The sequence below is a fragment of the Mugil cephalus genome, chromosome 1, assembly GCF_022458985.1.
Source record: "Mugil cephalus isolate CIBA_MC_2020 chromosome 1, CIBA_Mcephalus_1.1, whole genome shotgun sequence".
Classification (NCBI taxonomy): domain Eukaryota; kingdom Metazoa; phylum Chordata; class Actinopteri; order Mugiliformes; family Mugilidae; genus Mugil; species Mugil cephalus.
In genome coordinates, this window is record NC_061770.1 from 42,556,002 (window position 1) to 42,572,145 (window position 16,144).

The 16,144-nt window shown below is 43.2% G+C and overlaps 1 protein-coding gene across 10 annotated transcripts in view; it reads right to left on the reverse strand.

Annotated features, from left to right (window-relative positions):
• Nucleotides 1-11,906: 11,906 nt before the first annotated feature.
• LOC125010967 (multiple PDZ domain protein) overlaps nucleotides 11,907-16,144 on the reverse strand; it is a 40,121-nt gene continuing 35,883 nt past the window's right edge. For all 10 annotated transcript variants that reach the window (XM_047589959.1, XM_047590013.1, XM_047589983.1 and 7 more), the window contains 8 exons: nucleotides 15,974-16,121; nucleotides 15,805-15,891; nucleotides 15,624-15,720; nucleotides 15,333-15,496; nucleotides 14,636-14,740; nucleotides 14,234-14,328; nucleotides 13,904-14,027; nucleotides 11,907-12,964 (listed from right to left, as the gene is read on the reverse strand). In XM_047589959.1, coding sequence (XP_047445915.1) covers nucleotides 12,818-12,964; nucleotides 13,904-14,027; nucleotides 14,234-14,328; nucleotides 14,636-14,740; nucleotides 15,333-15,496; nucleotides 15,624-15,720; nucleotides 15,805-15,891; nucleotides 15,974-16,121 — 967 coding nt within the window. In that variant the 3' untranslated portion in view covers nucleotides 11,907-12,817. The remainder of the gene's footprint in view (nucleotides 12,965-13,903; nucleotides 14,028-14,233; nucleotides 14,329-14,635; nucleotides 14,741-15,332; nucleotides 15,497-15,623; nucleotides 15,721-15,804; nucleotides 15,892-15,973; nucleotides 16,122-16,144) is intronic.

The window sequence follows — 16,144 nt, forward strand, 5'->3', positions numbered from 1 at the left end:
GTCTCCGCCTCCTCTCGGTACCGTAGCCACATACCGCAGGTGAGGACGCTGAACTTGAACGAAACGGCTAATGAAGACAAACGATCGTGGAGATTGCTGATGGGGTAAAAGTGCAGGAAGAGCAAGCCAGATTTCCTGCCCTTAAAAACTACGAGCCCATTCAGCTCTAAAATCTTCTGCTAATGGCCTTTCAGGAGCACTTCCTCATCTATTTATGCTCACACAGAGAAGTTACATCATTTTACATTAGCGTGACAGCAATCCAGTGAATATTATCCGAGCAAACGGACGTTTATGTAGAGAATTGATCAAGTGGAAGGTAGCCCCAGTTTCCTGTGATAAAATATTCAAAACTCAGTGTTCACAGTTGTTTGTCTCCACTACTGTACGTCTTCCTCCAACGAGATTTATGCTTCTACGCTGTAGCTCCGTGCTCCATACTGCAGTAGCCTATTCCAAAGCCTGATGTTAACCTCCCGACTACATAACTATACTACTGGGAACTGTTTTAACACATGGCAGGATATTTTTTGGGGGGGAATTTTCATCCCAGACGTAGATATTTTAATTTGGTTTTAGGGTCTTTGAACAATGGCAGCTGCAGGATGCGGCTCTAAGCTGCATAAAATACCAGTAAATGAAAAACGTGCTCAATGAAACCCGGTCCCTGAGATATTCAGCATCACAGGTTCCAAGCTGTATGAAAAGCTGTCATTAATGTCATTAATGTTCAAATGCGTTGCGACTACTGGCTCTTATGTACCGGGGTAGAAAATGACATTCATGAGCAGCATAATTTTGGCGAGCTGTGTGACATAGCAGGGATTCCACTGCAGCCCACTTCTGAAAACAGTGGGATGATAGATGAGTGGCTCAGAGGCTTTCTCTTTTTTGTTGTACAGATGCTGACATTCCATCTTCAGATGAAAACGTCAGAAATGTTAGTTATGGATGGTTGCCTTTGCATACGTTTAGAATTGAGTTTTTTTCTGAGCTGAATGAAGGCCACTGTTCTTCTTCTCTGGCTTAATTCTGTTGCGTTGTTTAAATTATTGTCCGGCATCTACAGTAAGTCAGGGCTGAAAGGAGATGAATTTAAAGGCGTATTTCAAATGCTCATTGAATTGAATTTAAATGCTACTGCAATACAAAAAACACTAATTGGTAGGCATGTTTCAGTTTCTAATAACAAATAGATTTTGACACAAAACACAAAACCAAAGACAAACTGCTCCATCATTACTTAGGAATGCTAATTCTTTATCATAAATCTGCAGCAGGCTGGCGATTCGTCTGGAGCGATCTGTCTTGTTCAGTAGTACAACTGTCATGGAAACCTGAAATGTGACTGTAAGTAGAGGGCTGCCTATTTTTTTCAAACCTGATGTTAAAAACAACATCTGCAGCAATACATGCGCAAGAATCCTTCATAAACGCCAGCATGTAAACTTTCGAGTAAAGCACGTTGGCAAGGTGAAAGTGTCCCATAATGTTGTCATGTGTTTGTGTAGCCCCGCAGCCATGTCTGTTGGCAGCTCACTCTCCACCAACAAGCACAAATGTGCTGACTTTATTACTTTCACAACAACGACGACCTGGAAAATGTCCACGTTACCATAAGTCATTAAATAGATCCTGTCAAGCAAGGTGGCGTTTTCACCAAAATTAATCCGATACAGGTGACGGCGCCCCTGTCAGTTGGGTCGCCCGTAGGAAAGCGCTGTAGATCAGCATATCAACAGAGCATAAATCAGTCCAGGTGAATGCAAATGACAGGCTTGTGCAAGCCTGATGGAAATGTTTTCCCCGAATACCCTACAGGTTTGGAGAGATGAATTCCTCGCAGGCTGCAGACATTTTCACAGGCATGCGCCGAGTGAATCTGCTGCTAAACAAACAACATTGTGTGCCTCCGTAAGTAGCTGAAGGGCAATTGTTGTTGAGGACAATCTTGAGCATTCAAAGAAAATGTCTGATCACATGCAGCTATTTTGTAGGAGCTTTTCTTGTCCTTGTTGAATCATAGGAATGAGACAGATGGAGAGAGAGAAAATAGTTGACTCATCCCCTGGGATTTGGGGTTAGGGTTAGGGTTAGGGTTTGGGTTTGAGTGTCCAGTAGCTTTTACACAAACATACGCAGACATCAGCATAACATAACAGCAAAATTAACATAAGTAAGAGCAGTGCATATGGAAGACTGGTAATATATATGAGAATACATTGGAGAATGTCTGAAGAAGTCCTTAGAAGAATGTTTGACAGATGAGTCAGTGAAATGGTGTCCTTCAGTGGTGTCCTGTGGTTGTACTTGATCAGTTTGGGATCTAGTGAGTCTGAAGTCCATGTCAAGTTGTTCCTAAACCATTCTTGTGTGTGTCAGGCTGCATCCTGTTGGGGATGGCTGCAGACATCAAGGAGTGTCATTGCTATGAGGTGGGGGGTGACTGGTCTAGTCTCGGTGGGTGGTACATGTCTAAATAATATCCACATGGATGCCAGGTCCAAAGTTTCCCAGCAGAACGTTGAATTGTCACAAGGTAGTCGATGTTATTTACTTCTCCTGTCAGTGGTTATAATGTTGTGGCTACATACTGTAGATGACTACTGTGTTCTGCTATTTCTTCCTTCTGCAGGTGCAGAATGTTCAGTATGTGCTAGCTGGTCAGTGCTGGTAGCCTTTGCGATTGTGTTTGTCCTGAGTTTTACAAAGATAAGAATACACACATGCTTTGCAGTAGTTTTTTTCCCCCGCAGATAAAGATCAAATTCCAGCCATTGTCATCGTCAATCATTTCTGACCACACAAAAACAAGCTCCTGCTTCATGCATATTTAAGAGTGGTTTAAAATGTTTCCCCTCTTGGGTGTTTCTGCAGAATAAGACAGACTCAAGCATGTGGTCTTATCTTGAGATCTCACCGTCATCTCGTCACATTTCCGTCTTTACTGTTCATGTGACGGTCACAAATAGCCCTCAATAAAACCTTCCCATGGGTGCAGCTCAGGCTCCTGGCTTTTCTTTTGCACTGATGCAAGCACAGCAGAGCAGACGTAAACAGGGGAAACGTGTCCCTGTTCATTATTTTCCTTATTTTTACGATGACTAGAAGACACAGTTAGGACTTCTGTTACAGGCTTGGACTGAACTAAGGAAGTGAGACTAGCCGAACTGTCTGGCATCTGTGTACTCGAGGGAAAAAAAATGTGCAGTGGCAAGCAAACCATTTTTAACAAACCATACACAAAGCACTGGGGGATACTTTCACCTGGTCGGCGACATGTAAATACCTTTTAAAGCACCGTCGAGGCCTGGGCTCATCATGTTGCGGTCTCGTTTCGGGGCAAGTGGAAGTCCTCGCCACCTCACCCCTGCGGGGCATCCTCGTAAATCAAGCGGGAGGGCTGGATTTTAAGTGCAGAAGTTTGTTTTTGCCACCGAGCGGTTAAATTTATGGCTGCTCCGAGACATAAAGGAAAAGATTTTGTTGAAAGTCACCTTTGGAATTTGAGCTGAAGTATGTATTTTTTTTATCTTCTATGATACCTTTACTGCCACGTCCAGACACCTTTTCGACTTCTTATGTTTCTGTCTAAGAATGACTTCAAAATCCCCAAATTACTTCAGCATATCCAGTGTTAAAGCTGCAAATCAACCTCTTAGGCCTTTAAGCAATGACCTTGTCTATAACTTCAGAGATTGAATTTATGACTTTATTAAGCCTTTGTTATGATGCAACAACAACTGTATGTGAAGGCGAGATGATACTTGTTGTAATGACTTGGTAACCTGCCCGGTCAGACACTGTAGAAATCTCTCAGAGACAACGGGGTTTAAAATGGGTTTCAATTTTTCAAGGCTTGACAGCTCTGTGGGGATTTATGCCTCACACCCCGTCCCGCCGGCATTTACTGTCAAATTCGCAACAACGGAATCGCAGTTTTAAAAAGGAGTTCACAAGCCAGGGTTGTAACTCCCGTGGCTGATGACAAGGGATCTAAAAACGTCAACCTCGGGGCAATAAAGAGAGCTCAGCGTGAATCAGAAGTTCAAATCAAGGCCTGAGTTGGCACTGCTTTCAGAAAAAAAAAATTGTATTTATTTATACAATGTCATTTAATTTGACACCTGTTTCAGTCTAATGGCACTTTCTGGTTTGCAGAGACATTTTCGCCACCGGCTGATTTTTCCATGATGCCTTAAAATCAATAGGATGCCCTCGTTTTGATGGCAGTCGATAATATGGCTCATTACCAAATGTGGGACACGCACATTTCCATGTGTTGGCCAGACCTTTGAAGTGTGACTAATGCCTGGGCCACCACTTTGGTTCATAGAGCCTCAGCAACTGTTGCATGGATTGTCAAATATTGCGTAGATGTCCCCAAAAAAGTCTTTGATCAACTTCAAATCAAAGGCTGCACTGAAGACTGGAATACCAAAAGTAGGACTTAGGTAACGGACAACCCCACAAACTAGTGGGGTGGAAGACAGAGAGAGTAGTGCCCTGGACAACCAGGACGAAGAAGAGCTGGGTAGGGGGAAGAAAGAACGAGAAATGGCTTGAAAGGAAGAACTTTAGTGGATTTAAAGAACTGGCAAGAAAATAAATGGCATAGAGAGTTAAGGCTAAGCTAAGCTAAACTGAAACAATAGGGGCGTTGAAATTGAAAATTATGCCGTTTTTATGAAGCGTGGGATATAACAAAAGACAATGGCGTGATGGGCGGGAATATCCCAAATCGACCATAGAGGAAAAGATATAGAACGTGTGAACGAATCTTCCAAATTCAACTTTCACCTAAACTTCATAAATCTTTTCCACCATCATTGTATTATAAAGCCCGATCCATGACCCAATGAAACGTCTCAACGCGTTCATCACTGGATGAAATGTTTGTACAGATGTACATGATTCCCACGTAACTTCGGAGCTCTCCTAAGCTGTCCTCTCTCCACCAGACTGATTGACAAATGCATCTTTGGGGTTGTTCAACAATTGATGGATTAGCACAACTCTCAGCACCTTCGTGCTCCGCACAGAATGAGTTTGCAGTAATGAGGTGATCCCTTTGACTTTCCCTCCAGCACCACCGGCAAGTCAATACTCAAAGCTGATTCCCATTGGCCTCGGTTGCACTGTCTCTAATGCTTGTTATCAAATGTGAGCAACACTCTGACACACTCAAAAAAGAAATATAATTATAATGCAGAAAAATGGCTCAAAATAGTTGGATGGTTCAAAATATGAAGGGGTATAGACCCCTTCATGGCCTACGTCACTGTCACATCACGATGTTAACTGGAAGCAAAACTGAGGGAAGCCTGAGGTGAACACTGTCACTTTCAACCATGAAAATGTCCTCTTGCTTTTGGTGCCAAATCTGAAAAATCAAAAACACTAACTTGAAGTTTTATCACATACCAGCCACTGCCAGTTGTAGACAACTTGGTTTGGCTTTGGTGATTAAAAGAAAAATCATTGGAGTGAGACAATCAACAACACTTCATAACAGTTAAGATTAATATGTAATGCATCATCAGTTTCAGCCAGGATAACATCATAGGTTAGAATAAATAGTGACTGAAATTACATTAGGTTAATCATTATTTAGGGAATTTTTGTTACATGTTAATGCTAATGCTAACCGCTAGGTAAAGCAACTTTAGTTACGTGTTTCAGGGGTGTCCAAGCAGAAGTTGCATTTACTACTTAACCCTCCACAGTGGTTTCAGTTAGTTAGAGACTTTGTCCCCTCTGTGTCCTCCTTTGGTCAAATCGTCCATCCAGTGAGTGAGAGGGGTCGGTCAATGTTGTCCCATCAGTCAGAGTCAACTTTTTAAAATAACAATGTTATTACCCTAACCCACTGTATCTTGCCATCAGTTAAGCCCCGCCCCTCAAGAAACGTCACATTGTTTACAAACCATGTAGGAGTTTATACCATGCAGTTGAACAGCTTTTTCTGCCTCTGGGAATCAAATGAAACGGAAATATCATTGTGCATGTATTTATTCATGAAAATGTATTGTCGCAAATGTATGTTAACCATCATGTTAACTTCCTTGTTCAGCAAAAGAAGCAACTAAACATCTCTACTAACTGATGATCTGTCGTCCACAGCAACCTGGAGGAATCTTAACCCATTCCTCAGTACAGAACCACTTTACGTCTGGGACAATGGGGGGTTTCTGTTGGATAAAGGTCCGGACACTGGACTTAGATGTACATTTATAAGAGGTAACCATTGTTTTTTAAAAGCGAGACCTGCAACATTGTTGGTGAGTCTTTGTTGGTGAGTCACTTAGTCAAGTGTCAGTCTAGCACTTGTCATTAATGAACTGGAGACACAAACTCATCTGATTGGTTGACCTGTTTCCTTTTCCTCCGCTAGTGTAATCCATTCATCTTAACCCTAACCCCTAACAAAAAAACAGCAAGAGTTCAAGACTTCCTCTCAACAGCCGACCCTGTAATTTGATAACTGCGCTGATACAAGGAGGTATCCGTCATAATTAGTTCAGAGGCTTTGCATCGCTGTCCCTCCACAAGGTCAGACACGTGCACCTCTCACGGGCAAACACGACCGACTCTTCCGCTCCCACAGCTCTGCAAACATTTCCCAGGGGCTGTGTCACCGCATTACTTCACGTACAGCTCATGAAGCGATGATTACACACTCGGCCTTATCAGGCCTCAGCTGCGGTGATGTAATTTGAGGCTGTAACCGAAATGCAAACATACCAAGGGAACCACGTAAGGTGTGTTTAAGTCAAGTGGCGGCTCTTCCTGTTACCTGCAGCAGTCAGACAGAGGCAGTCCACGGTGGGATGGGTCATTAAACTCTGTCCCGTCTGCTGTGTTGTCAGACCCTGAGCTGATGGACTGTTTGTATTGCCAACATGTAATAAGCCCAGTTAAGAGTTTATTTAATGTCAGTGTTTGGCGTTCGCCCGCTGAACACACTGTCTGTGTAAACACGGTCAGCAGACCTCACTCCACTTTGGGCAAACACACCAAAGGTGAAGAAGAAACCCGATCCCAGCGTGATGTCATCCGGGCCGGCTCCCATGGAGTAACAGTCAAGGAACGCGAGGCTGCGTCCCGAGCTGCAGCTATCCTTGTAATGAGGGAAACCTCACCGTAAATCTCGGTAACATCCAGCTTCCTGCTCGCAAAGTATGACTTTGGCATAATTTCGGGTTATGGAGAGGACGGAAAGTATGTGTTTGTTTGTATCTTTTTTTCTGTTTACTCAGAGATGTATAATTGTTGCCATATAAATATAAAAAGGACAGTTATAATCTTTTTTGTTTGTTCTGGAAACACGACGCCAGTGTGAGATGTGTCGAGCGAAGGAGTGGGAACGCCACATAAGCAGGCCTTTGCGTATTATTTCTTTCTCTCCCGCTCCTCGACTCTGCTCCGCCGCTGCTCTTTTTATTTTTTAAGACTTGTTTACCAGTAGTATTTGGTCCTTAGTGGTCCTCGTCATGAATCATCACCCCAATAAATTTTCATCATTCGGTTTGGTCCTAATCTCATGAAAAACGGCATAATGAGCTGCTTCCTCGCATTCCGATCTTTATTAGTCGATCGGAGCGGCTAATTGAGATAAATGCCCCTGTCATATTTGTCTCGAGTAGATGGATTCCGTTGTCACTGCGCAGCCACCACCCAGCTTGTCTACAGTCACGCCATTGTGTTGAAAGGAAGGGCTGTTAAAGAGCAACTAATTCGCCCTGACTCAAACAATGCATCGTGTGTGCGCCTGTGATGTGCTAATCTTTCTGACAGATAAGTAAGGACCTGAGGCTGCGGAGGCACCGTGCGGGAAGGTCGAAATGATTGCCTCAGAAACCCTTCCTGAGCAGCTCTTTCCTTTTAAACCGCTGAAGGGATGATGGTGCGTTCCATTTGTACTCGGAAGTCGGAGTTTTCACCTGGAACGCCCACCGAAGTTGGATTTTATACTCAGGACGTCGTAAAATCCTCACTACAACATATGTTGAAATGCTGTTATTTAAGTTTTTCATGTGTTACATGGAAACAACAAGCCCATGTCGTGCTAACAATGGCTAAAAACAATAGCCAAACTTGGCAAACTGATTAATAGTGTTTGTTTTTTTTTTTACATTTAAATTGAACAAAACTTTTGTTTAAATTTTATCACTGTAAATAATTCTAGTAAAAAATGTTTGATTTACAATTTGTGTAGCTTAAATAGCCTAAATCTAGCTTATAGCAAAAATAGCAATAATATCAAGATTTTTATTTTTTTTTTAAACTTTAATTTCAATCTGCACTCAAAAAATTGAATTATCAAACACACCAAGTTATATCCGGACAAGGCAACACCTTTCAGTAGTTTTCCGACTTTAACTGGAACGCCGATAACTCAGGTGTGATGTCATTCCCAGGGCTGAATTCCGCCCTCCAAGGTGAATGGAACGAACCGTAACTTCTTGTAGAGCAGAAATAGCACTGTTAAGAAATTTGACACCACCGTGTACAAGAGTGAGCGTAAGATGCTCTTCCGAGACCGGGAGGTATAGTCCGTGCGAAGGAGATTTCCAGCAAAGCAAAAGATGGCAGATTATTTCCCGTCATGGTCAATCAAGAACCCAAGAGTTCAGGGATCTTGATTAGGAAGGCATGTCGGCTCAAGGCTGGATGTGTGACGATTGGTTCATACGGATCTTTCCAGAGCCTATGTTGTGATTGGTTGAGGCTTCTACATCAATATGACTCCTATGCTAGCTTTGGCAACAGCCCAGACCCTAACGCCGTGGACTGACATACAGCTCCCCAGAAATGTCACTACGCAGACCACACATGGTCCACGCTTTAGTATTTCTGGCTGCTTCACCAATTGATTGTTTTGGGCCAATAAAGATGGAATACATTGAGGAAAGGATAACCGAGGAGGTCTAGAGTTGTACAACTCGTCTTTGACATACTTAACTTTCAACGCCGTTGTTGAAAGTCAAGCAGGAAGTAGAAACAAAAATGAACCCGCCTGGCAAAAAAAGACACAGCCCCGACTAGTGTTTGGGTGGCAGTTTTTTCAGACTGAGCACACAAGTATAAATGGCTCGACCAGATCAACCACAGAAACATTAAAGTGTATTTACATGCACAGCTTAATCGAAATCTATGCTCGAAATTCGACTTTCTGAATGCAGTCCTTGTCCCAGTTTACATGCAACGGAGAAAATCGAATAACTGACGGGGACATGTGGTCCTCCTTTACACTAGGTGCTGTTATGTGTCTTGTCACTGGGATAATACTATGTTGATATGGCTCCCTTTCCGGTTGACCTATTACGTCATATAATAAAAAAGAGTTGCACCTGTGGCAGACTGGCGTGTCAAAGACAAACCAGATGGATAATAAAGCTTTTTGAATCTTGTACATAATGTGCGCTCTACTAATGGTGCAGATAAGATGGCGCTACCCCGCAGGCGGTTCTTCTGCCGGCTCTGTTTACCTTCTTCTTCTGGGACCGGCTTTCTTATGTATTACGTGTTGTCCGGTTAAAGTCCTATTAAGGCGTATGCATGTGGAAGAAAATAGTTTTCCAATTGCATTATCCGGGTGTCTTAATCAGATAAGGAGAACTCAAATTTTAGTTAGAGTAATGTGTTTACATGCACTTAAATTGTCCACTTAAAATCATGTAAGCGTACTGACTGCCACTCAGCATAGGAATCCACCCAGCCAAGCCTTCAGAACTCCTCTACAATGTAACCTGTAGGGCTACCAGTTCTACATGGTACATAATGCTAAGTAAAAATCCAATTCAATCCCCAAATTCCTTAGAGGACAACAAACTCCTCCACCCAAAGAAATCCACTGCTTTTATGTCTCATCAAATTCAAACCGTAGTCTGCTTTTCACGTGTTCGCCTTGTTCGTATTTGTCCTCTGAGGTGCGAAGGAACGGAGCAAAACCGGACTGGAAGACAAACCGCCACGATGGTGCCCCTTCAGGCGTGTTTGCTGACTCATCAAGATCCGCTCACCCACTATAGCTTTCTGTTTGCTCTTTGGCAGTCGGCACATGAGTCACGGCGACACTGAGCCCTGAATGTTTGAACAGGCGGTGACAAACTCATTCATACGCTGCATCCATCCATTTGTTATAGGGTGGATGTTTTGTGTGCAACAGGACATAAAATAGCTTGTGACTAATAACTCTTCTTTCTTTTTTTTTATATGAGGTCAAGAAGAAAGATTTTTCATGTTTTTTTTCACCATGGGAAAAATCCCATGAAAATGCGGCGACGCAGAGGCGTGATTGACGTGATGATTATTTGGTTCTTTCCTGAGCTGCTTTAGCTTCGGCGCCGTTCTTGCGGAACGCTACACCACTTGGCCGCGTTTGAGTCGAGCGTGACGCAGTGGCAACATCTGATCTCACATCTGAGAGGCTTGTGCAGACAAGCCTTGTGTAAACCAAGCAGTGTCTCCTGAACTTCGGAGGAAGGCCTGGCTGACCCTCTAAACCCTGTGGGGCCGTTAAAACAACAGGTGCTTGGGGGGTCGTGGGCGTGTGTGGGGTTGGGGGGGGGGGGCTCAGCTGTCAGTGCAAGGCGGCAGCTAGCTCGAGGTTTGGCTAGCGGCAGCTGCAGGTAACGGCAATCGGATCTTGACCTGGAGGACGAAGGAGTCACCCACCAGTGGAGCACAGCCCGCTGAATCCGAACAAACCCCGGAGCTCATTAGACGGAGGACTTGTGGCCTGTTAGCAGCTGCGCTTGTCACCACACAGACAGATGGGACGCCATATTTTAATGGAGAGCGCTGCCTTTCTCTATCTGGGTTTTATTGAGTCTCCAGTGAAAACAGAGAGTGTATTCAAGCAAGACCAGACACGCTGTTCCACATTTATCCCCATCCTATAAATCTTCGTTCATGTACATTTCATTTAAACTAGCTTTCGCATCCGTTTGCCTTTCATTTAAATGTGACCTGCGGCAACAGTAAATTGCCTTTATCTCCCTGATAGGAAATTGATCTGGGTGATGTATAGCAGATGCGATGTATCCATTACAATAACCTCAGCCCGTGGTGGAAGTCGCTCACAGGAACAGCTGGTGCACAGGGAGAGCTGCCCTGAATTTAACACCGCACAAGTGCTATTACTCATTTCATAACATATGTTAGTTTTCTTGGAGGATTTATAATCATGTCTTTTACTGTCAGTTACTGTAGAAGAAGAAGAAGGTGCTGAAACAAGTGCTCCAGGCAAAGAGCAGTACGAAACAATGCAAAAGTAAAACACTGACTGAATCCAAAGGTCACTTTTATTTAATTCAGTGTGAATAAATTCAATACTGTCCCCTGGACAGCACTAGAAACACATTTAAGGTGATAAGACAGGGACATTTCTCTCTGAAACTAGACCACACAACAGCAATGACTTCAGTAACTACGAACTGGATGACGCTGTTGTGGGTACACAACAACATCGAAATGGGCTCAGGTCATTTGTGTAATCTTCCTGACAAGTCTGAACAGCTTGTCCTTTCAAACCTAACTCACTTTAATGTGCACTTACATGAAGTGAACATAAATTAATACTTAAAAAAATCAAATACTGTGACAGAATACTTAATATATCAGCTTTAGCAGCGCTATACACCGATCAGGCATAACATTATGACCACCTTACAATGTGTAGGTCTCTCTTGTGCTTACAAAACAGTTGTGACTCATCAGAGAATGGACATGTCCCTGCTGAGGGTGTCCTGTGGTGTTAGTGGGGGTCTTTGGGTCCTATGGGTTGAGGGGAGGGGCCTCTGTGGATCATCCCACAGATACTTGTCATTGCTATGGGGTAGAGGTGTCTTGTCTGGTCTAGGTGGGTGGTACATATCTGAGTAACATCCACATGAAGTTTCTCAGCAGAACCCTGAATTGTCACAAGACGGTCAATGTTATTCATTTCACCTGTCAGTGGTTTTAATGTTGTGGCTGATCGGTGTATTTCAGTGAATAGATCTCTCTCTCTCTCACACACACACACACACACACTCAAACCACCCTTCAATCAGTGACTTCACATCTTTCCCTTCAGAGAATAACATAATGGTGCGTTTAGAATATGGAAAACACTCTAAAATAACAGTGACTTCATGATAAGTTGATCAGCTCCAGTTACAGCAGCAACGGCCTTTCAGAAAAATTAAATATATGATGAATTGCCAACAGCAGTTCAACGCAACAGCCGAATAATGCTGATGTGAGCTGATATAGCCATTAGCTAAATCCTGCTAATGTCCTAATTGCTTTATGGGTATTTTAATGCTGTTTCATGTTTTGAATTTAGAGGAGGTCACTTCTGTAAGGAAACCTCAGACTGTTAAAAAACACCTTGAAATAGGTTTCTCCTCTGTTGTAAAAAATAACAATCCATTTATGCCAATGCAGGTAATGGCAAATACTATCCACAGTGTCCAGTGAATTATTCAATCCGGAGTCAAGGAATGTTTCTAATACTATTTACAACCTCTCTGAGATTCACATGTCAGCTGATTAAAACTGTATGGCTATGTATGAGCTCATCATATGGAAGTCTACTAGTCGTAGGCTTTTACAGATCACAGTGTTCAAAGCTACATGGAGCAGTGAGCTTCTTCATCATTATGTGGTGTTCATATCTTCATAGATGAACACAATCCACCTCGCTGTCAAATATTGTTGAGTTGCCCCACTGCTAGACATGACATCGCCACACTTGCTATTTTTTATCTGTGTAGATGTGGAGTGAAAATGTTGTGAGGGTAGTGCGTGTGCCTATGCCTGTGTTTGTTTATGACAGCACGGTGAGAGTGACAGTTCCTTTGGTCCTTTTCAGGATACCAACAGCTTCTTCATGTGTAACACCTTCCAGAGTCTGCCCGTTAACAGCCATGATCTGGTCCCCCCGCTTCAGACGGCCATCCTCCGCTGCTGCCCCCTACAGGTAACAAGGTTTTATATAAAGTGAAAACCAAACAAGATTAACTTCAGAAAAATTTGAGAAATGCCTGAAAAATTGTATAAAAACTTTTGAGATGTCAAGAAATTTTTGCAAGAAATAATTTTGGAGAGAAACTTTGGCAACACCTCATAAAGGACCCTATAAATTGTTTTTTTTGAGATGTCAAGAAAATTTTGCGAGAACTTTTTGGGGAGAGAAACTTCGGCGACATCTCAATAAAAAATTGTCTAAATTTTTTTTGAGAGCTTGAGAAAATTTTACAAGATCATTCATTTCTGAGTGAAACTTTGGTGACATCTCAATAAAGGATCCTATAAAAATTTTTGATATGTCAAGAAAATTTTGTGAGAAATTCCTTTTGAGAGAAACTTTGGCGACATCTCAGTAAACCTTTGCATGATATTAAGAAACTTTTTGAGATCTTGAAAGCTTTTGTGAGATCGTAAAATAACAATGGGAGATGTTCAGAAACTTTTGCCTGATCTTGAGAAAACTTTTTGAGGGAAAAAATACCCATGAACTTGTGTGAGGTTTTTGAGAAGCTTTGCGAGTTTCTGCAAGATCTTTTGCTAAATATCAGGAGAAATTTTTGCAAAATTTCATTAAAAGTTTCTAAGATTTGTAGAAACTTTTACACGATTCTACAATTTTTCATTAAAAAATGAAGTAACACATCCTCTTTCCTCCCATTTCAGTGTTCTCCACTGTGCTTTAAACTATTGTTTATTCCCCTCAAATATGTGAAAACCATGCCCACTGCACAGATCTAATCTCTGTATTTATTTCTCTTTAGCTCTGACGCACAATAGTACCAAACTGATCAGGAAAAAAATATCTTTTTAGATGTGTTGCCAAATTCTGCCAAAAGGCATGTTGACGCTGCAACATTAAACTGTTTCAGCTTGCACCACTTACCTTTCCAAAAACTGTTTTAACATAAATTGGCAAGTCTCCATGTGGGCTGCCATATCCTCCAACAATACTGAAGCCAAGTCCATCTGGTCCCCTGTCCAAAGTGATGGTCTTATACTGAGGTGGGCTGTAGGAAAAGAACAGGGACTTAGGGACCGTGCAGGGAGAAAATAAAGGAACTGGAGTGTGAAGGGGGCTGAATGTTGTGTAAAAACTACCAATCTGGAGAGAGAAAAGGTCACTCCCCTATCTAGAGTCATAGACTAACTCTATAGGGGTAAGATGGATGTTGCAACCAAGCCAAACGCTCTTCTAGTAAAAACAATTTCATACCCAAGATCATCCTGGAAGATGCAGCTGGGCGTAAGACCCCCACCTGCCTGCTCCTGAGAGGGACCTGTCACGGTGGTGTCGCCGCCTGCTACCACCTACAGGTATGTGGACACACACACAAACATTCACATTGTCATGGTACAGTAGACCCGATGCACTATGCAGATAAAGACTGACAGCATGGTGGTGGTGCTGAATGAGGGAGGCGAGCTTCGGGCTACTTCAAAGTCAGCTGCCGTCGCCCTTCCACACGTCTTTTCAGATGAAAACTTTGTACACAGATAAAGGAAACAATACACCACAAAGCAAGCGCGGCCGCAGATGGTCTCATCGTCTGCAGGTTTATCTGATGGGAACACAGAGGGCGTGACAACAAGTGCATGGGTGTGTGATCTGGGAGACCTGCAGCTGTATGGTTCCTGTGGCGTTCTTGAGCAGAGTGACGGCCTGTGAGTGGCTCATGCCTTCAGCAGAGGTTCCACATATGCTGACCAGTCGGTCCCCGATCTGAAAAATAAAACGTCAGCTTAGTTCTTTTTTCTTTTTTTTTTAATGCACATTACTGCTTGAAATCTGCATAGAATAGACAGCAGGTCAGATGCTGATGTTTTTATGGTTTCAATCTTACTTCTGCGCAAGACAACAGGATGTGAGACAGTGGCTAATCCTGTTTGCAGATTTCATTCACGTCGCCATACAAACGCAAAACTGTGCTTATGTTCAGTCGAGTAATTTCATTATGTAGTGCTCCATTTCTCATTCTGACTGAAAATATAAAGCAGCGTGAATTTAGCATTCAACATTCCCCCTCTTCATTTCAATGAGCCCTTCCATGGGTTTAATGATCTTAATGCACGAGTGGGAGATTTATTATCCGTGTTAGCAAAGGCTATTGTCCTCCTCCAGTCTGAGCCCGACAGAGTTACAATTGTCAGTTTCTCTGCGAAGGTCACTGTGAGAGGCTGTGGGCTCTTGACCTTTAGAGGCCTCAGAGACTCAGAGAAGACTGTGTAAATAATTCACATTACATCCCACGCGAGGACTGGTGGGATGCAAATTCTTTGTTTTGTATTCTGCCGAAGAGAGAGGTGATCGATACCTTGAGCTTCTGGGTCTGAGCGGCCAGGCCGACGGGATTCATCATGGCGATAAAGATGGGTATGTCACCCAGAGGGCTGCCCACCCCGCCCGCTATGCTGATACCAAGAGAATCACTGGGGCCTTTAGTGAACTCGACCGTCCTGGTGTCCTGGTGCTCTGGGTCTGAACACAGACGCATTATTTAGACGAGTTGCTCAACATTTCCTTTTGTACGTGGCCAATTTGCTGATATGCCTTCTAAGATTTATTTCTGCTTGTTATTTTGTGCTTGTAATCTTGCAACACTTACATTCCTGACTTCTGCTAGGCTTGTCAGGGTCACCTGGAGGGGTTCCAGAGTCTGAGCCGGACTGATAGGCCACCTTGGCGCTGCTGGTTTCACTCATCTGTAACAAAAAGCATTGAGTTTTTCTTTCCAGTGACTATTTAAGAGACGTTCCTATAGACGTGTTGAATGAGCAGTAAATCACCTGACTGCTTTGAGAAAGTCTTCTCTCAGAGTGGAAGGGGCCAGCCTTAAACCTTCCCACGTCCATCTTAATAGGCCCCACGCAGCACTGCAACACAAATGTTGTTCATTTAGTAATTGTTGTGTCATTTATTCATTCAATTCATTGCGACGAAAAGTGGTGGGAATACCTTAAGCAGCGCAGCCACGGCCTCCTGAGTGGCTGACCTGACGTCTTCTCCATTGACCGACAGTATCTGGTCACCCTGCATCAGCCGACCGTCCGTCTCCACCAAACCCCCCTTCACAATATCAGACACGAACACCCCCGTGTCGTTCCTGATCGGAAAGATCGGAAAGAC